The 23,410-nt window shown below is 38.6% G+C and overlaps 1 protein-coding gene and 1 pseudogene across 1 annotated transcript; one reads left to right on the forward strand and one right to left on the reverse strand.

Moving 5' to 3' along the window:
- Nucleotides 1–3,994: 3,994 nt before the first annotated feature.
- On the reverse strand, nt 3,995–8,632 carry LOC112325358 (uncharacterized; the record flags this gene model as incomplete). Its single annotated transcript, XM_052448146.1, has 5 exons — nt 7,040–8,632; nt 6,247–6,493; nt 5,166–5,799; nt 4,252–5,033; nt 3,995–4,119 (listed from the first exon to the last, which is right to left on the reverse strand). Coding segments are annotated over exons 1-5 (3,381 nt in total), but the record flags the coding sequence as incomplete, so codon positions are not given.
- A 7,958-nt stretch (nt 8,633–16,590) lies between these two features.
- On the forward strand, nt 16,591–16,701 carry LOC112324571 (small nucleolar RNA R71; annotated as a pseudogene).
- The last annotated feature ends 6,709 nt before the right edge of the window (nt 16,702–23,410 follow it).

Raw genomic sequence — 23,410 nt, forward strand, 5'->3', positions numbered from 1 at the left:
TGAGCGCGATCCAACGGTGAGATGAAAAGTTATGTCCCTCTTCAGCTGTTATTCCGGTCTCACGCGACAAGACCTCCTCTTCACCGAGTAGGGATTCCAACGGGTCTCCGGAAACTACTATTAATATTTGAGCGCGACCCATTTGTCGGATCAAAAGTTATGGTGCTTTTCAGCTGTTATTCCAGTCTGGCGCGACAAGACCTCCTCTTCAAATAGTAGGGATTCGATAGGTAGTGCAAGGAAACGGGCCTCCGGAAACTACTGTAAATATTTGGGCGCGATCCAACGGTGGGATCAGAAGTTATTGCGTTTTTCAGCTGTTATTCCGGTCTGGCGCGACAAGACCTCCTCTTCTACTATTAGGGATTCCATAGGTAGTAAAAGGAAACGGGGGCCCCCAGAAACAACTGTAAATATTTGAGACCGATCCAATGGTCGGATCAAAAGTTATGGCCCTTTTCAGCTGTTATTCCGGTCTGGCGCCACAAGACCTCCTCTTTAACTAGTAGGGATTCCATAGGTAGTAAAAGGAAACGGGCCTTCGGAAACTACTGTAAATATTTGAGACCGATCCGACGGTCGGTTCAAAAGTGATGGCCCTTTTCAGTTGTTATTCCGGTCTCGCGGGACAAGACCTCTTCTTCAACGAGTAGGGATTCCATAGGTAGTCCAAGGAAACGGGCCTCCAGAAACTACTGTAAATCTTTGAGCGAGATCCAACGGTCGGATCAAAAGTTATGGCGCTATTCAGCTGTTATTCCGGTCTGGCGCGACGAGACCTCCTCTTCACTTAGTAGTAATTCCATAGGTAGTACAAGGAATCGGGCCTCCGGAAACTACTATAAATATTTGAGCGCGATGCAACAGTCGGATCAAAAGTTATTGCCCTTTTCAACTGTTATTCCGGTCTGGCGCGACAATAGCTCCTCTTCAACTAGTAGCGATTCCAAAGGTAGTAAAAGGAAACGGGCCTCTGGAAACAACTGTAAATATTTGAGACCGATCCAACTGTCGGATCAAAATTTTTGGTCCTTTTCAGCTGTTATTCCGGTCTGGCGCGACAAGACCTCCTCTTCAACTAGTATGGATTCCATAGGTAGTACAAGGAAACGGGCCTCCGGAAACTACTGTAAATATTTGGGCGCGATCCAACGGTCGGATCAAAACTTAAGGCTCTTTTCAGTTGTTATTCCGGTGTGGCGCGACAAGACCTCTGCTGCAATAAGTAGGGATTCCATAGGTACTTCAAGGAAAACTGGCTCCAGAATCTACTGTAAAACTTTGAGGGCGATCTAACAGTCGGATCTAAAGTTATGGCCCTTTTCAGTTGTTATTTGGGTGTGGCGCGACAAAACCTTCCTGTTCAACTAGTAGGGATTCCATAGGCAGTACAAGGAAACGGGTCTCCGAAAACTACTGTAAATATTTGAGAGCGATCCAACGGTCGGATCAAAAGTTATGGCGCTATTCAGCTGTTATTCCGGTCAGGCGCGACAAGACCTCCTCTTCACCTAGTAGGGATTCCATAGGTAGTCCAAGGAAAGGGGCCTCCAGAAACAAATGTAAATATTTGAGCGAGATCCAACGATCGGATCAAAAGTTATGGCGCTATTCAGCTGTTATTCCGGTCTGGCACGACAAAACCTCCTCTTCACTTAGTAGGGATTCCATAGGTAGTACAAGGAATCGGGCCTCCGGAAACTACTGTAAATATTTGATAGCGATCCAACTGTCAGATCAAAAGTTCTGGCGTTTTTCAGCTGTTATTCCGGTCTGGCGTGACAAGACATCCTCTTCAACTAGGAGGGATTCCATAGGGAGTACAAGGAAACGGGCCTCCAGAAACTACTGTAAATATTTGATAGCGATCCAACTGTCAGATCAAAAGTTCTAGCGATTTTCAGCTGTTATTCCGGTCTGGCGCGACAAGACCTCCTCTTCAACTAGTATGGATTCCATAGGTAGTACAAGGAAACGGGCCTTCTGAAACTACTCTAAATATTTGAGGCCGGTCCAAATGTCGGATCAAAAGTTATGTCCCTTTTCAACTGTTAATCTTGTCTGGCGCCACAAGACCTACACTTCAACTAGGAGGGATTCCATAGGGAGTACAAGGAAACGGGCCTCCAGAAACAAATGTAAATATTTGATAGCGATCTAACGGTTGGGTCAAAAGTTCTGGCGTTTTTCAGCTGTTATTCCGGTCTGGCACGACAAGACCTCCTCTTCAACTAGTATGGATTCCATAGGTAGTACAAGGAAACGGGTCTTCTGAAACTACTCTAAATATTTGAGAGCGATCCAACGATTGGATCAAAAGTTATGGTGTTTTTCAGCTGTTATTCTGTTCTGGCGCGACAAGACCTCCTCTTCAACTAGTATGGATTCCATAGGTAGTACAAGGAAACAGGCCTCCGGAAACTACTGTAAATATTTGGGCGCGATCCAATGGTCGGATCAAAAGTTAAGGCTTTTTTCAGTTGTTATTCCGTTGTGACGCGACAAGACATCTGCTTCAACGAGTAGGGATTCCATAGGTACTTCAAGGAAAACGGGCTCTGGAAACTACTGTCAAACTTTGAGGGCGATCCAACGGTCGGATCAAAAGTTTTGGCCCTTTTCAGCTCTTATTCGGGTCTGGCTCGACAAGATCTCCTCTTCAACGAGTAGGGTTTCCATCGGGAGTACAAGGAAACGGGGCTTCGAAAACTACTCTAAATATTTGAGAGTGATCCAACGATCGAATCAAAAGTTATGGCGCTAGTCAGCTGTTATTCCGGTATGGCGCCACTAGACCTCCTCTTCAACTAGTAGGGATTCTATAGGTAGTACAAGGAAACAGGCCTCCGGAAACTACTGTAAATATTTGAGCGCGATCCAACGGTCGGATCAAAAGTGAAGGCCTTTTTCAGCTGTTATTCCGGTCTGGCACGACAAGACCTCCTGATGCGAACCCTAGCGGAATTTAATGTTATTCGCGACCCCAAGATCAATCTAACCCAAGTTTGTTGAGATTTGAATGAGCTTATCACATTGGAAGACTTGCTCCAAGGCAACAAGACTATAAACCAACTCGATCACAACGCCTACACCTGGAGACGAGCAAAAGAAGTATAAATTCACAACAAAGAATGGTCAATTCTTTGAAGAGTTGAAAGTTCAATCAAGAACCAAGATTGAGCAACCAAAAGTCGGCTACAATGCTGAAAATATTATCAAAAAGTCTACCCTAAAATTATTCCTAAAAAGTATTTATACTCCAAGCCAAAACCCTAGTTTCCCTAATGGGTCTCACATAAACCCAATTTAAATAATAATCAACCCAAGCTAAAACTAGCCCAAACTAATTAAAATAAACAAAATAAACAAGTCTAAAACCCAAACAAATTGTCTCCTCTCAAAATAATTTAAGTTTGATAGCCCAACTAATAAAATAAGACAAGTTCGTTGTTTCCGCATTCTATCTGGCAGCAGCAAGGCCCAACTTAAAATGGATGGTTCTCTCTTCTCTTAATGAATTAGAAGGCGTTCCATATACCGTTGGAAAGGTATGAAAGTCTAGTTTCTAGCCCAACTAGAATCACATCAAAATTCGATCTGTAACTCCAGTTATAACTAAAAGAGTAATGAAAGGTCAAACTGTCCGAGTCTAGTCTTTTTCTCCCAGTCCTTGTGTAATGGTCTTGGTTCCACCAACAAGCCCCTCTTGAACATGAATCAGATTAATCAAGGCTTGCTCTTTATTATTACAAATCCTCTTGAAGGCCACCTTAGCCCATGTATCTTGAAGAAGTCCATTGAAAGCTTCTTTGAACTTCTTAACCCTAAGCCTAGTAACTGGACCAACTGGAACCTCCAATGGATCCTTTGATGGTTGGATCGCATCATCCCCTCACTCCTCAAAAGGATTCGACCTTGAATCATCACCTACATCAAACGAAGAAAGATCAGAAATATTGAATGTAGCACTAACACCATACTCACCTGGTAGATCCACTTTGTAGGCATTATCATTAATCCTTTCTATGATCTGATAAGGACCATCTCCTCGAGGCATCAACTTTGATCTTCTTTGTTTAGGAAACCTTTCCTTCCTCATATGCACCCAAACAAAATCATCTGGTTCAAATTTCACTAATTTTCATCCCCTATTGGCTTTGTTTGCATATTGTTCATTCTTTTTTTCTATTTGTTGCCGAATTTTTGCATGGAGATCTTTCACCACCTGTGCTTTTTGATTACCATCAAAACTAACCCTTTCATCAACAGGCAAAGGAATCAAATCTAATGGTGTCAAAGGGTTAAAACCATAAACAATCTCAAATGGGGAATAATCAGTAGTAGAATGCACACTACGATTATATGCAAATTCAATGAATGACAAACAATCTTCCCAATTTTTAAGATTCTTTTGAATGATAGCCCTTAACAATTGAATCAAAGTCCGGTTAACAACTTCAGTTTGGCCATCTGTTTGTGGATGACAAGTAGTAGAATATAAAAGTTTAGTTCCTAACTTACCCCACAAAACCTTCCAAAAGTAACTCAAAAACTTAACGTCTCGATCGGATACAATGCTCCTAGGAAGACCATGTAGCCGAATGACCTCTCTAAAGAATTGGTCAGCTATATTTATTGCATCATCAGTTTTATGGCAAGCAATGAAATGTGCCATCTTAGAAAATCTATCCACAACAACAAATATAGAATCTCTCCCTTTCTTAGACCTAGGTAGACCCAAAATGAAATCCATAGAAATATCAACCCAAGGTTCCTTAGGAACAAGCAAAGGTGTGTATCCATGAGGCATTACCCTAGACTTAGCTTGTCTACATGTTATGCACCTATCACACATTCTTTGCACATCTCTTTTCATATTAGGCCAATAAAAGTGCTCACGCAGAACCTCCAAAGTTTTAGTAATTCCAAAATGCCCCATTAAACCTCCCCCATGTGCTTCCCTCACAAGTAATTCACGTAAAGAACAATTAGGCACACATAACTTATTTTCCTTAAACAAAAATCCATCATGCCTAAAATATTTATCCATGGCCAAAACCTTGCATGTGTCATATATAGCACCGAAATCATGATCATCAAGATACAATTCCTTAATATACTCAAATCCTAGCAATTTAGTATTAAGAGTATTAAGAAGAACATACCTTCGCGACAAGGCATCGACGACCACATTTTCCTGACCTTGCTTGTATTTAATCACATATGGAAAAGTTTCAATAAATTCAACCCATTTAGCATGTCTCCTACTTAACTTACCTTGACCCTTCAAATATTTCAACGATTGGTGATCAGTATGTAAGACAAACTCTCGGGGCCACAGATAATGTTGCCAAGTCTCCAAAGCCCGCACAACTGCATACAACTCTTTATCATAAGTGGGATAGTTAAGAGTTGCACCATTGAGTTTCTCACTAAAATAAGCGATGGGCTGTTTTTCTTGCATTAAAACGACTCCAATACCTATTCTTGAAGCATCACATTCAATCTCAAAAGCTTTATTAAAATCAGGTAAAGATAGTAAAGGTGTCGAAATCAACTTTGATTTTAACAAGCTAAAAGCATTTTCTTGTTCTTCTCCCCACTTGAAACCCACGACTTTCTTAACAATTTCAGTCAATGGAGAGGCTATCGTACTAAAGTCTTTAACAAATCTCCTATAAAAACTAGTCAAACCATGAAAACTCCTAACGTCTGTTATGGATTTTGGTGTAGGCCATTCTTGAATAGCCTTAACCTTAGCCTCATCCATTTCTATACCTTTTGCACTAACCACATATCCAAGAAAAACAATCATATCCATGCAAAAGTCACACTTTTTCAAATTAGCATATAAGGACTCTTTTCTAAGCACATCAAGAACTTGTCTCAAATGACTTATATGCTCATCAATCTCCTTACTATAAATCAAGATATCATCAAAGTAAACGACTACAAACTTACCAATAAAAGCACGCAACACATGATTCATCAATCTCATAAAAGTACTAGTTGTATTAGTAAGTCCAAAAGGCATAACCAACCACTCATACAAACCATATTTAGTTTTAAAAGCAGTTTTCCATTCATCCCCTTCTTTCATCCTAATTTGATGATAACCACTTTTCAAATCAATTTTCGAAAACAATTTAGAACCATGTAATTCATCCAACATATCATCTAATCTAGGAATGGGATGTCGATACTTTACAGTGATGTTATTGATAGCTCAACAATCCACACACATTCGCCAAGTTTTGTCCTTTTTTGGAACAAGAAGCATGGGAACTGCACAAGGACTCATGCTCTCTCGAATGTATCCTTTCGACATCAACTCCCCCACTTGCCTTTGAAGCTCCTTAGTCTCTTCAGAATTGCTCCTATAAGCCGGCCTATTTGGTATAGATGCTCCTGGAACAAAGTCAATTTGATGCTCAATACCTCTAATTGGTGGCAAACCACTAGGAATGTCATCCAGAAAGACATCCTCAAATTCCTGCAAAAGAACTTTAACAACACTAGGAACACAAGAATCTAAATCATCTGAGTTAAAGAATGCCTCCTTATACACAAGTAAAATCATAGGCAAGTCAGAAAGATAGGCATGTTTAAGATCATTAGATTTTACAAAAAAATTAAGGTGTTTCCCCACCTTTTCTACACACTCTTCTTTTCTCACCCTTTCATTCTTCTTTCCACTCATTTTCTCTCCACTTTCGGCCTGCTTTTCATCTTTTTATTTTTGGCCATGACCCTCCCCTAATGTCCTAAGGACTGAAACTTTGTTCCCTTTTGTTTTCAACTCATGGCTCATTTTCTTTTCTCTCTTCCTCACATCCTCACCATGTTGTTCAGCTTGTTTTTCCATTTTAGCCAAATCGTTTTGTTCCTCCACTTTGGCCGAAACATGTTGCTCTTCCTCATAACCCTTCTTCAATTGAATTTGATCTTCATATACTTGCTTTGGTGAGAGTGGGGCAAGTGTATAAATCCTTCCATCCTTTTCTAATGAATACTTGTTCTTAAACCCATCATGCTTGGCTTTTCTATCAAATTGCCAAGGCCTCACTAGTAATAGATGAGTAGCATGCATAGGGACAATATCACATAACACTTCATTCTTATATTTGCCTACTGAAAAAGAAATCATCACCTGTCTATTCACCCTAACAACACCACATTCATTCAACCATTGAAGTTGATAAGGCCTCTCATGCTTTATGGTATTCAATCCCAACTTTCTAACCAAAGTAACACTAGCAACATTTGTACAACTACCGCTATCAATGATCATACTACATACCTTATCGTTGATTAGGCATCTAGTATGGAAGATGTTCTCCCTTTGTTGCTCCACATCATCCTCCTTAGTCTGAACACTAAGTGACCTTCTAATCACCAAAACTTTATCACCAACAACATACTCTAAATCACTAGCATCCTCAAGTGGGGGCATGTCATCACAATCAGACTCCTCACTAGTGGACACAATCTCTCCATCATCCCTTAGAATCATAACTCGACGATTTGCACATTCTGATGCATAGTGTCCCAATCCTTGACCCTTGAAACACTTTATATCATGATTACGCTTCGGTTGAACTTCTCCCTTAAGTTTTTGTTCATTGGTCAAAACCTGCTTCTTCATGGAGTTAGGTTCGGCAACTTTAGAAGTCACCAAAGGCTTCGATGATGCACTACCCTCTCTCCTATAATTCATCTTCCAACCCGAAGAAGACCCCTTATAAGCTCCAGATCGTGTATTACCCTTCCTTTTCAACTGTCCTTCAACCTTAATGGCTAAATGTACTAACTCCTCCAAATCAACATATGATTGCAACTCCACAACATTAGCTATGTCTCTATTCAAACCATTCAAAAACCTAGACATCGTAACTTCCTCATCTTCATTAACATTAGTTCTAATCATAGCCACCTCTAATTCTTTCTGATACTCCTCCACACTCTTATTACCTTGCGTAATCATTTGTAAACGATTAAACAACTCCCGATAATAATGTTTAGGAGCATACATCTTCTTTATTATTGTCTTCAACTCCTCCCATGTGCTAACTGGTCTTTCTCTATTCCTTCTTCTTTTTACCACCAATCTCTCCCACCAAACCATGACATAGTCAGTAAACTCCACTACAGCTAACTTAACCTTCTTTTCTTCAGAGTACCTATGGATGTCAAAAATCATCTCCACCTTTTTTTCCCAATCTAAATAAGCTTCCGGATCAGTTTTTTCCTTAAAGGCTGGGATTTTTAACTTAATACTACCCAAATTTCGGTATATATCTCCCAAATCATCAAAATCCCCTCTATGCTCAAAATCCCTATGTGGTCGAATATGTCCCCTCCTTGACCGATTCTCATACATCTCTCCCCTATGTGTACGGAACCCACCACCACGGTTAAGATCATCCTCGACTTCATCTGCAGAGTTTCCAGCAACACTCTCCTCCTTCCTAGCTTCTCTACCCCTTTTACTACGCTCTCCATCAGACCTAGTCTCTAATTTTTCAATCCTAGTCATTAGCCCACCAAACATAAATTCCATCTGTTGTTGTATTCTCGAAAGCCCATCTTCTTGGATTTCACCGTTCTTTTGTGGCACACTATTAGAAGACATTATTTTTTTTAAACCTACACAAAAATCGTTAGCAATAAAAATAACACCTCACACACTCGTGTTTCACACAAATTTATAGGCTTTTCGCTCGAATATGCTCCTTATGCCTTTTTCCACTCAAATTGCCTTTCTTTAGTTCTTGAAATCACTTAGCAACAATTCAGAAAAAAAAAACAACCAACTATGCAGTGAATTTATAAATTTGATATTGACTCTAGAAGCAAGAAATTACGAACAAACAAAACGAAACTCGATGACAAATTCACGAATAGCAATGCAAATTTGTACGATTAATATGACAATTTAAAGACACGAAAAAAAAATCAGAAAAGAGCTAAACAATTACGAATTATCAAGAACTAAGGATTTAATTAAAAAAATTCCAGAAACTCAAGAAAATCAACTAAACTACCTCAAGGAAAACGGGATAAGGAAACTATTGTAAAACTTTGAGGGCGATCCAATGGTCGGATCAAAAGTTATGGCCCTTTTCAGCTGTTATTTCGGTCTGGCGTGATAAGACCTTCTCTTCAACGAGTAGGGATTCCATAGGTACTTCAAGGAAAACGGGCTCCGGAAACTACTGTAAAACTTTGAGTGCGATCCAACGGTCGGATCAAAAGTTATGGCCCTTTTCACCTGTTATTCCGGTCTGACGCAACAAGACCTCCTCTTCAACGAGTAAGGATTCCATAGGTATTTCAAGGAAAACAGCCTCCAGAAACTACTATAAAACTTTGAGCACGATCCAACGGTCGGATCAAAAGTTATGGCCCTTTTAGGCTGTTATTCTAGTCTGGTGTGACAAGTCCTGCGCTTCACCGAGTCCGGATTCCATAGGTAGTATAAGGAAAAGGGCTTCCGGAAACAAATGTAAATATTTGAGCGCCATCTAACGGTCGGATCAAAAGTTATGGCTTTTTTCAGCTATAATTGCGGTCTTGTGCAACAAGACCTTCTCTTCAACTAGTAGTGATTCCATATATAGTACAAGGAAACAGGCTCCGAAAACTACTGTAAATATTTGAGCACAATCCAACGGTAGGATCAAAAGTTATGAACCTTTTCAGCAGTTATTCTAGTCTAGCCCGACAAGGCCTCCTCTTCCACCAGTTGGATTCCATAGGTACTTCAAGGAAAACGGCCTCCGCAACTACTGTAATACTTTGAGCAGGCTCCAACGGTCGGATCAAAAGTTATGGCCCTTTTCAGCTGTTATTCTGGTCTCGCACGACAAGACCTCCTCTTCAACGAGTAGGGATTCCATATGTAGTCCAAGAAAACAGGCTTCCAGAAACTACTGTAAATATATGAGCGCAATCCAACACTCGGATCAAAAGTTATGGCGCTTTTCAGCTATTATTCCGGTCTGGCGCGACAAAACCTCCTCTTCACCGAGTAGGGATTCAATAGGTAGTAAAAGGAAAAGGGTTTCCGGAAACAACTGTAAATATTGGAGCGAGATCCAACAATCGGATCAGAAGTTATGCCCTTTCTCAGCTGTAATTTGGGTCTTGCGCGACAAGACCTCCTCTTCAACTAGTAGGGATTCCATATATAGTACAAGGAAACAGGCCTTCGGAAATAACGGTAAATATTTGAGCGCAATCAAACCATCGGATAAAAGGTTATGGCACTTTTAAGCTGTTACTCCGGTCTGACGTGACAATACCTCCTCTTCAACAAGTAGGGATTCCATAGGTAGTCCAAGGAAACGGGCCTCCGGAAACTACTGTAAATATTGGAGCGCGATACAACGGTCGGATCAAAAGTTATGGCCTTTTTCAGCTGTTATTCCGGTCTGGTACCACAAGACCTCCTCTTCAACTAGTAGGGATTCTATAGGTAGCCCAAGGAAACAGCCTCCGGAAACTACTGTAAATATTTGAACGCGAACCATCTGTCAGATTAAAACTTATGGACCTTTTCAGCTGTTATTCCAGTCTCGCGCGTCAAGACCTCCTCTTCAACGAGTAGGGATTCCATACGTTGTCCAAGGAAACGGGCCTCTGGAAACTACTATAAATATTTCAGCGCGATCCAACGGTCAGATCAAAAGTTAAAGCGCTTTTCAGCTGTTGACACGACCAAAAGATTAATGTCTTCTCCCAAGTGCAGGAGTGTCGAAGTAATAAATAACCCGGCAAGACCGGGGTCGAACCACAGAGAGGTTAATTGTATAAATTATAAATAACAATGCAACAACAACAACAATAATAATAACAATAATAATAATAATAGTAATAATAATAATAATACTCAGTACGTGGCGTTGTTATACCTGAGAATGATCTAAAAGATCGGGTCACAGGTTTCCAGCCTATTTACTGATTTTATAAAAAGATCAAAGAGATATATTATATAATATAAACAGATTTCTGATGCGAATGAATAAGGCAAGACCAACAATGTCAGGATCCTTGATCAAACACAGAGCATACTTAACGTACATAACATATAACAAGAATGTAAATAATAATAATAATAATAATAATAATAATACTAGTAGTAGTAGTAGTAATAGTAGTAATAATAATAAAAAGAAGAAGAGGAAGAAATTAATGAGAACTTTGAGATGGAAGATTAATGTAAGGATTAAACAATGATAAAAAAAAAATGTCAAGGTTAGAGGATTCACTAATGGTATTTCAAATAAATATAATATAAACTCTTTTTATTACTCAACTAGAAACCACACACAAAGGAGGTTCTAATCGGATGATTTATCATTAATGGCTCATTATAAAGTATTAACATGATCATATTAATTATCTTGTCTAAGTAACACCATACTTATAAATATCATCAGGCATTCATGTTGCTAGCTTATGTTAACAACAAATCAAGTTCCTATCATAACAACGATGTCGGCCGAAAACTATGAAGGATCAAGCATTTGATGTACCAAGTGTTATACAACACAAATCTAGATTAACCATTTAACAAGCAAGGTATTAAGGATTAGTAAGATAAAAAGATAAGACATGCTAATAACAATTTTTCTTGGATATAAACATTGAAGTCCATGTTGAGTTTATATTATACCTATTCTAACACCATTAGTAAAACCTTTTCACCTTGACATAATTAACTTAGCTAAACATAATGAAGAAGAAAAACATAAATAAACAACATAAGAACATAAACATGATATAAGTTAACTAATTATAGGAAAGGAAATGAAAAAGCATAAACAAGAGATTAATATAACATGAAAGAAGACTTGAACATTACAAAGATATAAAGAAAGAAAGCAAGAACATGATCTTGATCTGAAAACCAAGATGACTAAATACATGGCAAATGTCTCCTTTTATAGGCTAAGATGTGGAACTATTGCTTGGTGGACTAAGGAAATAGTTGGTGGCCAACCATTGATTTGGTGGCTGGTTTTTGACATTGTTGGCTGCTGGTTCTTGAAATTGTTGGCAGATTTTTGATATTGTTGGCTGGCCAAAACGTCATTGCTAACATCAAAATTTGAGCCCTTTGTTTCATGAAAGATGTGGGAAATTGTCTCAGCTTTCCAACAAAAAAAACCAGAGCTCATTTGGACTTCTAGAACTCAAGATATGAGCTGAAAACCGAAAAGTGTTTGAGCTGCAGGACAGGTTCCAACTTCTCCGTTGTTGCTAAGATTTGAACTTGAAAACGGCAGAATTGAGTCTTGGACTCCACATGAAAGTTTTAGGTCTATGTCTTATCTTTCCATCCATATAAAGTGTACCTAAATCTGAGTTCTACAACTCCAGTTATGATCAAATAACCGAATGGTGTTCCAGTTTGGAATTGAACCAGCATCTCTTCTCCTAGCCTAGTCCTCCTTTTGTCTCTTCACTTTCAATAGTTAATCACATCAATCAATCCTTTGAATTGTGAGATATATCTGCATTCAAAACAAGCATTTACCATAAATTAAAGATATATTATATTATTAGACTTGTTATTATAAAACATGCTTTAGTTAGGGAATTTAACGATACTTTAGTGCAATACGATGATATAAAGCCTTAATGAGAATGCACTTTTATGTAATAATCACACCCCCCAACTAGCTTATTACCAGTCCCTAGTAATCAAAGCATTAAAATACAAAAACAATTTGCAAGTTCCACAAAGCAAGGTATTCATCATTGAACTTCCATTAATCTATCCAAATAAACAAACTCTCATTAAATTTATATATCTGCTTCATACTTCTTAAACAAGATATTAATAAACCTTCTTTTTGTGCTCAGTAAATCAAAACATAGCTATGGAGCTTTTCATGGAAGAAAACAAAATTTTTGTTCCAATGTTTAAGGTTAACTTCCTTGGGTTGGGATTATTATCTCTTTTTTTTTTTTTGAAAGCAAGAATTTATAATACAATGTATCTCGAACCCATGTAACGAGCTTTCAGCTAATGACTCCCAGACCAGTTGATCTTAGAGCATCAAGTGTTGAGACACCCCTACGAGCTTAGTAACTCGGGTTGCAGATACTGATACATAGATAGTGCAATGTCTGATTCCCTTAAGCTTTTCTCCTTAACCCATGTAACAAGCACTGGGCCAATAGCTCCCAAGTCAGTTGACTTTAGGGTACTAGGTGTTAAAACACCCCTTCGGGCTTAATTGCTTAAGTCAAGGAGGCTACGAAACCAAACTTATCTACTTTTTTATTTATTTATTTATTTATTTGTTTTTGTTTTTGTTTTTGTTATTTTTTTATTTTTTTTTAATTTCATATTATATATTATCCCTTTCCCTTAGTTGTTACCTTTAACAAAAGAACATAAATAATGTAATAATCCAATATGCAACCCACAATCATATGTTAAAGTGTGTGTGTGAAAATGAAGGTTTAAGAATACTTGTTAAATGAGTATATGAGCAGAATTAAGTGATAACAATGCGAGAGTTTGTAAATCTGAATATTTCAAGAAGTATTATAATAGACCTTGTTAAGAATGTTTACTAAGATGCGTCTCAAGAGTCACTAAAGTTCCTCCTTTAATCTGCCATCCTAGTAACAACAGGTTTGCAAATGGTTGTAACAATAGAAAACACAGTTAGTTAATTTATTATTATTATTATTATTATTATTATTATTATTATTATTATTTTGTAATATCAACTACTACCCTCTCCCCCCAACCAAAACGAGACATTGTCCTCAATGTTTTAAGGTAGAAAGATAGAGTATAGAAGACATCACCTGAAACAGTGACTACTGACAAACCTGAAACACACTTAAACAAATATAAGAAATAACAAAACACAAATATTATACCATTAATAAAACCAAAAGACACAATATTTCACAAACTAAGGCTCAAATCCAATCTAAGCTTTTTACAGCGTTCCGTGATTGACCAATTGAGTCGACTCATAGAGGAATCAACTACAGGGATGAAAGATTGAAGTTCATCAATCAATTGTTCAGCAGTAGCAGTAGAGATGAGGATTTGTCGCGCTGAAAATGTTAGAAATTGTTGTTCCACAACATGATCAAGAAAAGACAGTAAAGTATTATAAAAACCATTAACATTTAGCAAACCTATAGGTTTCTGGTGAATGTTCAGCTGAGCCCAAGATGAAATATGAAATATCTCTTCTAAAGTTCCCAAACCACCTGGTAAAGCAATAAAGGCGTCAGCATGGTTAAACATTACAGATAGTCGTTCAGACATTGTGGAGACCTGTAGTTCCTCTCCGACTGTTTTTCCAATGATGTCCCCTTCGGCTAAAGCTTTGGGGATGACCCCCAAAACTTGACTGCCTCCTAAAAATGCAGCTATTGAAACACTCCCCATTAACCCAAGGCTGCCTCCCCCATACACTAAATGAATCTTTCTCTCAGCTAGTACTCGACCAAGATGATTTGTTGATTCTAAAAACTCCTTTTCTTTCCCAGGACTGGATCCACAAAAAACACAAATATTTTTTATTTTAGGAACAGAGGAACTAGCCATTTCTACACACTTCTATACCTGTTAAATGAATGGGTAGAGTAGAAATGATGGGAAGGAAAAGAAGATTTTATAGATGAGAAATTAAAAATGCAATCATACCACCTATATGTAGGCTAGCTGGAGTCTCACTTTCTCTCTCTCTCTTTTTTATTTTTTTATTTTATTTATTTTTATTAATTTTTTTTTTGTAAAACATGTGTATGTATAAGCAATTGTGATTGTGGCTCACATCTTCCCTTGGTTTTACGTCCAAGAACGACTTAAACGCCCTCTATGGGTCGGGGATAAGCTTCCCATCCAGTTTTCTTAAAAACTGACAAACAAGGTCTTTTTTAGTCAGATTCCCAAGACTAAGTCGATCATGTTTTTTATGAAAATGAGGCTATAAATCATGAATTGTACGATGCATATCTCCACTATGATGAGACTTAAGAGTCAATAGAAGATTAACTAAAGACTCTCGATGCTTTGAAATAAATCCCACCTTTTGACATTTTTCACAGGTTTTGCAGAATGCATGTGAGTCTTTGAACATGGTGGGCCAATAAAATCCACTTTGTAAGATTTTTGCAGCTGTCTTCTTTGATGAGAAATGATCCCTACATGTTTCAGAATGACAAAATTTAAAGACACTACTTACCTCATTGTCGGGAATGCATCTTTGAAATATTTTATCAGGACAATATTTGAATAAGTAAGGGTCATCCCAATAAAATTTCTGCACGTTGCTCAAAAACTTTTCTTTGTCTTCGGTACTCCAGTGAGCTGGCAAATCTCATATTGCAAGAAAATTGATATGATTAGCAAACCAAGGCATTGGACTACGAGAAAGTAAGGATTGACCAGGAAAGTATTTCTCAATTGGTGTGATGTCAGATGTCGAATCTATTGTCAATTTTGACAAATGATCCGCGACAACATTTTCGGTGCCTTTTTCATCCTCGATTTCTTCTTGTTTGAAAGTTTCAAAAATTTCAAAATCGTGATTGACTTCTCTTTGCTTGGTCATGGCATGAGGAAATGGAAGTACTGGTGGGGAATCAGTCTTTTCTTTGCAATATTCAGGTTTAACCCCTTCCTTACCCTCAAAGATTGACTCATCATCTTTCTCACAAGGTTCAAGAATTGGTTTTTCAATAACCTTACCACCGTGGAGAGTAATGACTGATTTGACTTGATCCATGTGTTGGCTTCCAGAACTACTTGCATTTGAATTGTATTGCCCTTTGGGATTTTGCTGTGGTTGAGATGAGAACTTACCTTTCTCATGAAAATTGAGAGCAGATGTGAATTTTGCAAGAGTATCTTTAAAATCTGTCATGCTTTGAGCAAGTTGAGTGTTGATTGTCTCTTGCTTTTCAATGAATGCATATAAAGTGTCCTCAAGATTTCTTCCAGGAGGGGGAACACAAGGAGATGCATACCCATGAGAACTTTGAAAATTATGATGTGCTTGAAATAGTGGTTGTGAAGTTTGTGCATTATTGTTACCACTCTTCCAATTGAAATTTGGGTGTTCTCTCCAACCAGGGTTGTACGTTTGTGAGTATGGATCATGATTTTGCCATTGAAAACTGTTTAAAGTATTGGCATGTTCATGGAAACATTCATTAAAAGAAGGTAAAGTTGGACACTCATTGGATGAGAGTTCATTAGTTTCACAAATTTGACACACATTTTCTTGAACATATTTTAATTGACCATTCTTTTTTAATTCTAGTGCCTCGACTTTTCTAGCTAAAGATGCAAATTTGGCTTGGAGGTCATGATCTTCCCTAAGGTTGTACATGCCTCCATTAGATGTATGAGGTTGAGTTTTACCTGGTGCCTCACACGTACCTGTGGTGTCCCAATTTTGAGCATTTTCAGCTAGCAAGTCTAGGTACTCCATTGCTTCATCAGGGTCTTTATCTTCAAAAGTTTCATTGCACATTAATTCCACCATTTGCCTATCTTTAGGTGTTAACCCTTCATAAATTTGTGAGACCAATCTCCATGTTTCAAAACCATGATGAGGACAGGTATTAAGCAAGTCTTTATATCTATCCCAACACTTGTAAAATGTTTCTCCTGGTTTTTGAGTGAAAGTGGTGATTTGTCTTTTGAAAGAGTTTGTTCTGTGAGACGGAAAAAACTTCTTTAAAAATTGTTGTTGCATTTCATCCCAAGCACGAATGGATCCTGACCTAATATTTTGTAGCCATGTTTTAGCTTTATCTTTTAATGAAAAAGGAAAAAGCTTTAATCTGATGGTGTTCATGCTACAATTTAAGTCATTATAGGTGTTACAAACTTCTTCAAATTCTCTTAAAGGCAAATATGGATTTTCTAATTCTAAGCCATGAAAAGTGGGTAAAAGTTGAATAATACCTGGCTTAAAATTAAAATGAGAAGCATCAAGAGGAAAAACTATACATAATGGTGCACTTGTTCTTGTTGGATTCATGTGATCTCTAAGTGTTCTCATATGATTATTCTCATTATTGTCATTATGAATTGACTGGTTATCTTCTTCGGCCATGTTTTCTAAAGAAAATGAGGATTTCCTAGAAAGTCTACCACTTAATGTACGTGTCCAAACTCTCATGCAAGTGCAAAAGAAAAGAAAAGAAAAAGAACAAAATTAGAAAAACAAATAAAAGTAAAGACAAAAGAAAATAAAAGAAATATAAAATTTATACAATACTTACCTCCCCGGCAACGGCGCCAAAAACTTGACACGACCAAAAGATTAATGTCTTCTCCCAAGTGCAGGAGTGTCGAAGTAATAAATAACCCGGCAAGACCGGGGTCGAACCACAGAGAGGTTAATTGTATAAATTATAAATAACAATGCAACAACAACAACAACAACAATAATAACAATAATAATAATAATAGTAATAATAGTAATAATACTCAGTACGTGGCGTTGTTATACCTGAGAATGATCTAAAAGATCGGGTCACAGGTTTCCAGCCTATTTACTGATTTTATAAAAAGATCAAAGAGATATATTATATAATATAAACAGATTTCTGATGCGAATGAACAAGGCAAGACCAACAATGTCAGGATCCTTGATCAAACACAGAGCATACTTAACGTACATAACATATAACAAGAATGTAAATAATAATAATAATAATAATAATAATAATAATAATAATACTAGTAGTAGTAGTTGGATTGGCTGGTTCAGTCCCTCATGTTTGTTATATGTGTGGCTACTTCTGGCCTTAGGGATGTTTGTTTTATGTTTCTTTTCAATGGGAGCATGTTCCCGTTTTCGTTTAGGGTACTGGTTACCCTCATCTCTGTATATACTTTTTCTGTTTGCTACTTTTGTGGCTTTGTTACCTTTGATCTTAATATATTCTTACATTTGATCAAAAAAAAAATAGTAGTAATAATAATAAAAAGAAGAAGAGGAAGAAATTAATGAGAACTTTGAGATGGAAGATTAATGTAAGGATTAAACAATGATAAAAAAAAATGTCAAGGTTAGAGGATTCACTAATGGTATTTCAAATAAATATAATATAAACTCTTTTTATTACTCAACTAGAAACCACACACAAAGGAGGTTCTAATCGGATGATTTATCATTAATGGCTCATTATAAAATATTAACATGATCATATTAATTATCTTGTCTAAGTAACACCATACTTATAAATATCATCAGGCATTCATGTTGCTAGCTTATGTTAACAACAAATCAAGTTCCTATCATAACAACGATGTCGGCCGAAAACTATGAAGGATCAAGCATTTGATGTACCAAGTGTTATACAACACAAATCTAGATTAACCATTTAACAAGCAAGGTATTAAGGATTAGTAAGATAAAAAGATAAGACAAGCTAATAACAATTTTTCTTGGATATAAACATTAAAGTCCATGTTGAGTTTATATTATACCTATTCTAACACCATTAGTAAAACCTTTTCACCTTGACATAATTAACTTAGCTAAACATAATGAAGAAGAAAAACATAAATAAACAACATAAGAACATAAACATGATATAAGTTAACTAATTATAGGAAAGGAAATGAAAAAGCATAAACAAGAGATTAATATAACATGAAAGAAGACTTGAACATTACAAAGATATAAAGAAAGAAAGCAAGAACATGATCTTGATCTGAAAACCAAGATGACTAAATACATGGCAAATGTCTCCTTTTATAGGCTAAGATGTGGAACTATTGCTTGGTGGACTAAGGAAATAGTTGGTGGCCAACCATTGATTTGGTGGCTGGTTTTTGACATTGTTGGCTGTTGGTTCTTGAAATTGTTGGCAGATTTTTGATATTGTTGGATGGCCAAAACGTCATTGCTAACATCAGAATTTGAGCCCTTTGATTCATGAAAGCTGTGGGCAATTATCTCAGCTTTCCAACAAAAAAACCAGAGCTCATTTGGACTTCTAGAACTCAAGATATGAGCTGAAAACCGAACAGTGTTTGAGCTGCAGGACAGGTTCTGACTTCTCCGTTGTTGCTAAGATTTGAACTTGAAAACAGCAGAATTGAGTCTTGGACACCACATGAAAGTTTTAGGTCTATGTCTTATCTTTCCATCCATATAAAGTGCACCTAAATCTGAGTTCTACAACTCTCGTTCTGATCAAATAACCAAATGGTGTTCCAGTTTGGAATTGAACCAGCATCTCTTCTCCTAGCCTAGTCCTCCTTTTGTCTCTTCACTTTCAATAGTTAATCACATTAATCAATCCTTTGAATTGTGAGATATATCTGCATTCAAAACAAGCATTTACCATAAATTAAAGATATATTATATTATTAGACTTGTTATTATAAAACATGCTTTAGTTAGGGAATTTAACGATACTTTAGTGCAATACGATGATATAAAGCCTTAATGAGAATGCACTTTTATGTAATAATCAGCTGTTATTCCAGTCTGGCACGACAAGACCTCCTCTTCAACTAGTAAGGATTCCTTAGGTAGTACAAGGAAACGGGCCTCCAGAAACTACTGTAAATATTTGAGCGCGATCAAACGGTCGGATCAAAAGTTATAGCCCTTTTCAACTGTTATTCCCGTCTGGCGCCACAAGACCTCCTCTTCACCTAGTAGGGATTCCATAGGTAGGAGAAGTAAACGAGCCTCCAGAAACTACTGTAAATATTTGAGCGCGAACCATCAATCGAATCAAAAGTTATGGCCCTTTTCAGCTGTTATTCCGGTCTCGCGCGACAAGACCTCCTCTTCAACGAGTAGGGATTCCATACGCTGTCCAAGGAAACAGACCTCTGGAAACTACTGTAAATATTTCATCGCGATCCAACGGTCGAATCAAAAGTTAAAGCGCTTTTCAGCTGTTATTCCAGTCTGGCGCGACAAGACCTCCTCCTCAACTAGTAGGGATTCCATAGGTAGTACAAGGAAACGGGCCTCCGAAAACTACTGTAAATATTTGAGCGCGATCCAACGGTCAGATCAAAAGTTATAGCCCTTTTAAGTTGTTATTCCGATCTGGCGCCACAAGACCTCCTCTTCACCTAGTAGGGATTCCATAGGTAGGAGAAGGAAACGGGCTTCCAGAAACTACTGTAAATATTTGTGCGCGAACCATCCGTCGGATCAAAAGTTATGGCCCTTTTTATTTGTTATTCCGGTCTGGCGCGACAAGACCTCCTCTTCAACGAGTAGGGATTCCATAGGTAGTCCAAGGAAACGTGCCTCCGGAAACTACTTTGAATATTTGAGCGCGATCCAACTGTTGGATCAAAAGTTATGGCCCTTTTCAGCTGTTATTCAGGTCTGGCTCCACAAGACCTCCTCTTCAACGAGTAGGGATTCCATAGGTAGTCCAAGGAAACAGGACTCCGGAAACTACTGTAAATATTTGAGCGCGATCCAATGGTCGGATCAAAAGTTATGGCGCTTTTCAGCTGTTATTCGGGTCTCACGCAACAAGACCTCCTCTTCAACGAGTAGGGATTCCATAGGTAGTCCAAGGAAACGGGCTTCCGGAAACTACTGTAAACATATGAGCGCCATCCAACAGTTGGATCAAAAGTTATGGTGCTTTTCAGCTGTTATTCCGGTATGGTGAGACAAAACCTCCTCTTCACCGCGAAGGGATTCCATAGGTAGTAAAAGGAAAAGGGCTTCCGGAAACTACTGTAAATATAGGTGCGCGATCCAACGATCGGATCAAAAGTTATGGCCTTTCTCAGCTGTAATTTGGGTCTCATGCGACAAGACCTCCTCTTCAACTAGTAGGGATTCCATAGGTAGTTCAAGGAAACGGGCTTCCGGAAACTACTGTACATATATGAGCGCCATCCAACAGTCGGATCAAAAGTTATGGTACTTTCAGCTGTTATTCCGGTATGGCGAGATAAAACGACCTCTTCAACGAGTAGGGATTCCATAGGTAGTCCAAGAAAACGGGCCTCCGGAAACTACTTTGAATATTTGAGCGCGATCCAACTGTTGGATCAAAAGTTATGGCCCTTTTCAGCTGTTATTCAGGTCTCGCGCGATAAGAACTCCTTTTCAACGAGTAGGGATTCCATAGGTAGTTCAAGGATAGAGGCCTCCGGAAACAACTGTAAAACTTTTAGCGCGATCCAATGATCGGATCAAACCTTATGGCGCTTTTCAGCTACTATTCTGGTCTGGGGCGACAAGACGTCCTCTTCATCGAGTTGGGATTCCATAGGTAGTACAAGGAAAAGTGCTTCCGGAAACTACTGTAAATATTGCAGAGCGATCAACCGGTCGGATTAGAAGTTATGGCCTTTTTCAGCAGTAGTTGCGGTCTTGCGCAACAAGACCTCCTCTTCAACTAGAAGGGATTCCATAGGTAGTACAAGGAAACTGGCCTTCAGAAACTACGTTAAATATTTGAGCGCGATCCAACCGTCGAATCAAAAGTTATGCCCCTTTTCAGCTGTTATTCCGGTCTTGCTCCAGAAAACCTCCTCATCAACTAGTAGGGATTCCGTAGGTAGTCCAAGGAAACGGGCCTCCGAAAACTACTATAAATATTTGAGCGCGATCCAACGGTCGGATCAAAAGTTAAGCCCTTTATCAGCTGTTATTTCGGTTTGGCGCGACAAGACCTCCTCTTTAACGAGTAGGGATTCTATAGGTACTTCAAGGAAAACAGGCTCCGGAAACTATTGTAAAACTTTGAGGGCGATCCAACAGTCGGATCAAAAGTTAAGCCCTTTTTCAGCTGTTAATCTGGTCTTGCTCCACAAGACCTCCTCTTCAACGAGTAGGGATTCCATAGGTAGTCCAAGGAAACGGGCCTCCGGAAACTACTTTGATTATTTGAGCGCGATCCAACTGTCGGATCAAAGGTTATTGCCCTTTTCAGCTGTTATTCAGGTCTCGCGCGACAAGACCTCCTTTTCAACGAGTAGGGATTCCATAGGTAGTTCAAGGAAAGAGGCCTCCAGAAACAACTGTAAAACTTTTAGCGCGATCCAATGATCGGATCAAACGTTATGGCGATTTTCAGCTACTATTCCGGTCTGGCGCGACAAGACATCCTCTTCACTGAGTAGGGATTCCATAGGTAGTACAAGGCAAAGTGCTTTCGGAAACTACTGTAAATATTGGAGAGCGATCAACCAGTCAGATCAGAAGTTATGGCCTTTTTCAGCAGTAGTTGCGGTCTTGCGCGACAAAACCTCCTCTTCAACTAGTAGGGATTCCATAGGTAGTACAAAGAAACTAGCCTTCGAAAACTACGTTAAATATTTGAGCGTGATCCAACCGTAGAATCAAAAGTTATGACACTTTTTCAGCTGTTATTCCGGTCTGGCTCCACAAGACCTCCGCTTCAACTAGTAGGGATTGCAGAGGTAGTACAAGGAAACGGGCCTCCAGAAACTACCATAAATATTTGAGCGCGATCCAATGGTCGGATCGAAAGTTATGGCGCTTTTCAGCTGTTATTCCGGTCTCGCACCACAAGACCTCCTCTTCAACTAGTAGGGACTCCATAGGTAGTCCAAGGAAACGGGCCTCCGGAAACTACTGTAAATATTTGAGAGCGATCCAATGGTCGGATCAAAAGCTAAGCCCTTTTTCAGCTGTTATTCCGGTCTGGCTCCACAAGACCTCCTCTTCAACTAGTACGAATTGCATAGGTAGTACAATGAAACGAGCCTCCGGAAACTACTGTAAATATTTAAGCGCAATCCAATGGTCGGATGAAAAGTTAAGGTTCTTTTTAGTTGTTATTCCGGTGTGGAGCGACAAGACCTCCTCTTCAACGAGTAGGGATTCTATCGGTACTTCAAGGAAAACGGGCTCCGGAAACTACTATAAAACTGTGAGGGCGATCCAACGATCAGATCAAAAGTTACAGAGCTTTTCAGCTGTTATTCCGGTCTGACGAGATAAGACCTCCTCTTCAACGAGTAGGGATTCCACAGGTAGTCCAAGGAAACGAGCTCCGGAAACTACTGTAAATATTTAAGTGCGATCCAACGATCGGATAAAAAGTTATGACGCTTTTCAGTTGTTATTTCGGTTTGGCGCCACAAGACCTCCTCTTCAACGAGTAGGGATTCCATGGGTAGTCCAAGGAAACGGCCTCCGGAAACTACTGTAAATATTTGAGCGCGAACCATCTGTCGGATCAAAAGTTATGGCCCTTTTTAGCTATTATTCCGGTCTGGCGTGACAAGACCTCCTCTTCAACGAGTAGGGATTCCATAGGTAGTCCAAGGAAATGGGCCTCCGGAAACTACTTTGAATATTTCAGCGCGATCCAACTATCGGATCAAAAGTTATGGCACTTTTCATTTGTTATTCAAGTCTCGTGCAACAAGATCTCCTTTTCA

This window comes from Populus trichocarpa, chromosome 16 (genome assembly GCF_000002775.5).
Source record: "Populus trichocarpa isolate Nisqually-1 chromosome 16, P.trichocarpa_v4.1, whole genome shotgun sequence".
In the NCBI taxonomy this organism is placed as follows: Eukaryota; Viridiplantae; Streptophyta; class Magnoliopsida; order Malpighiales; family Salicaceae; genus Populus; species Populus trichocarpa.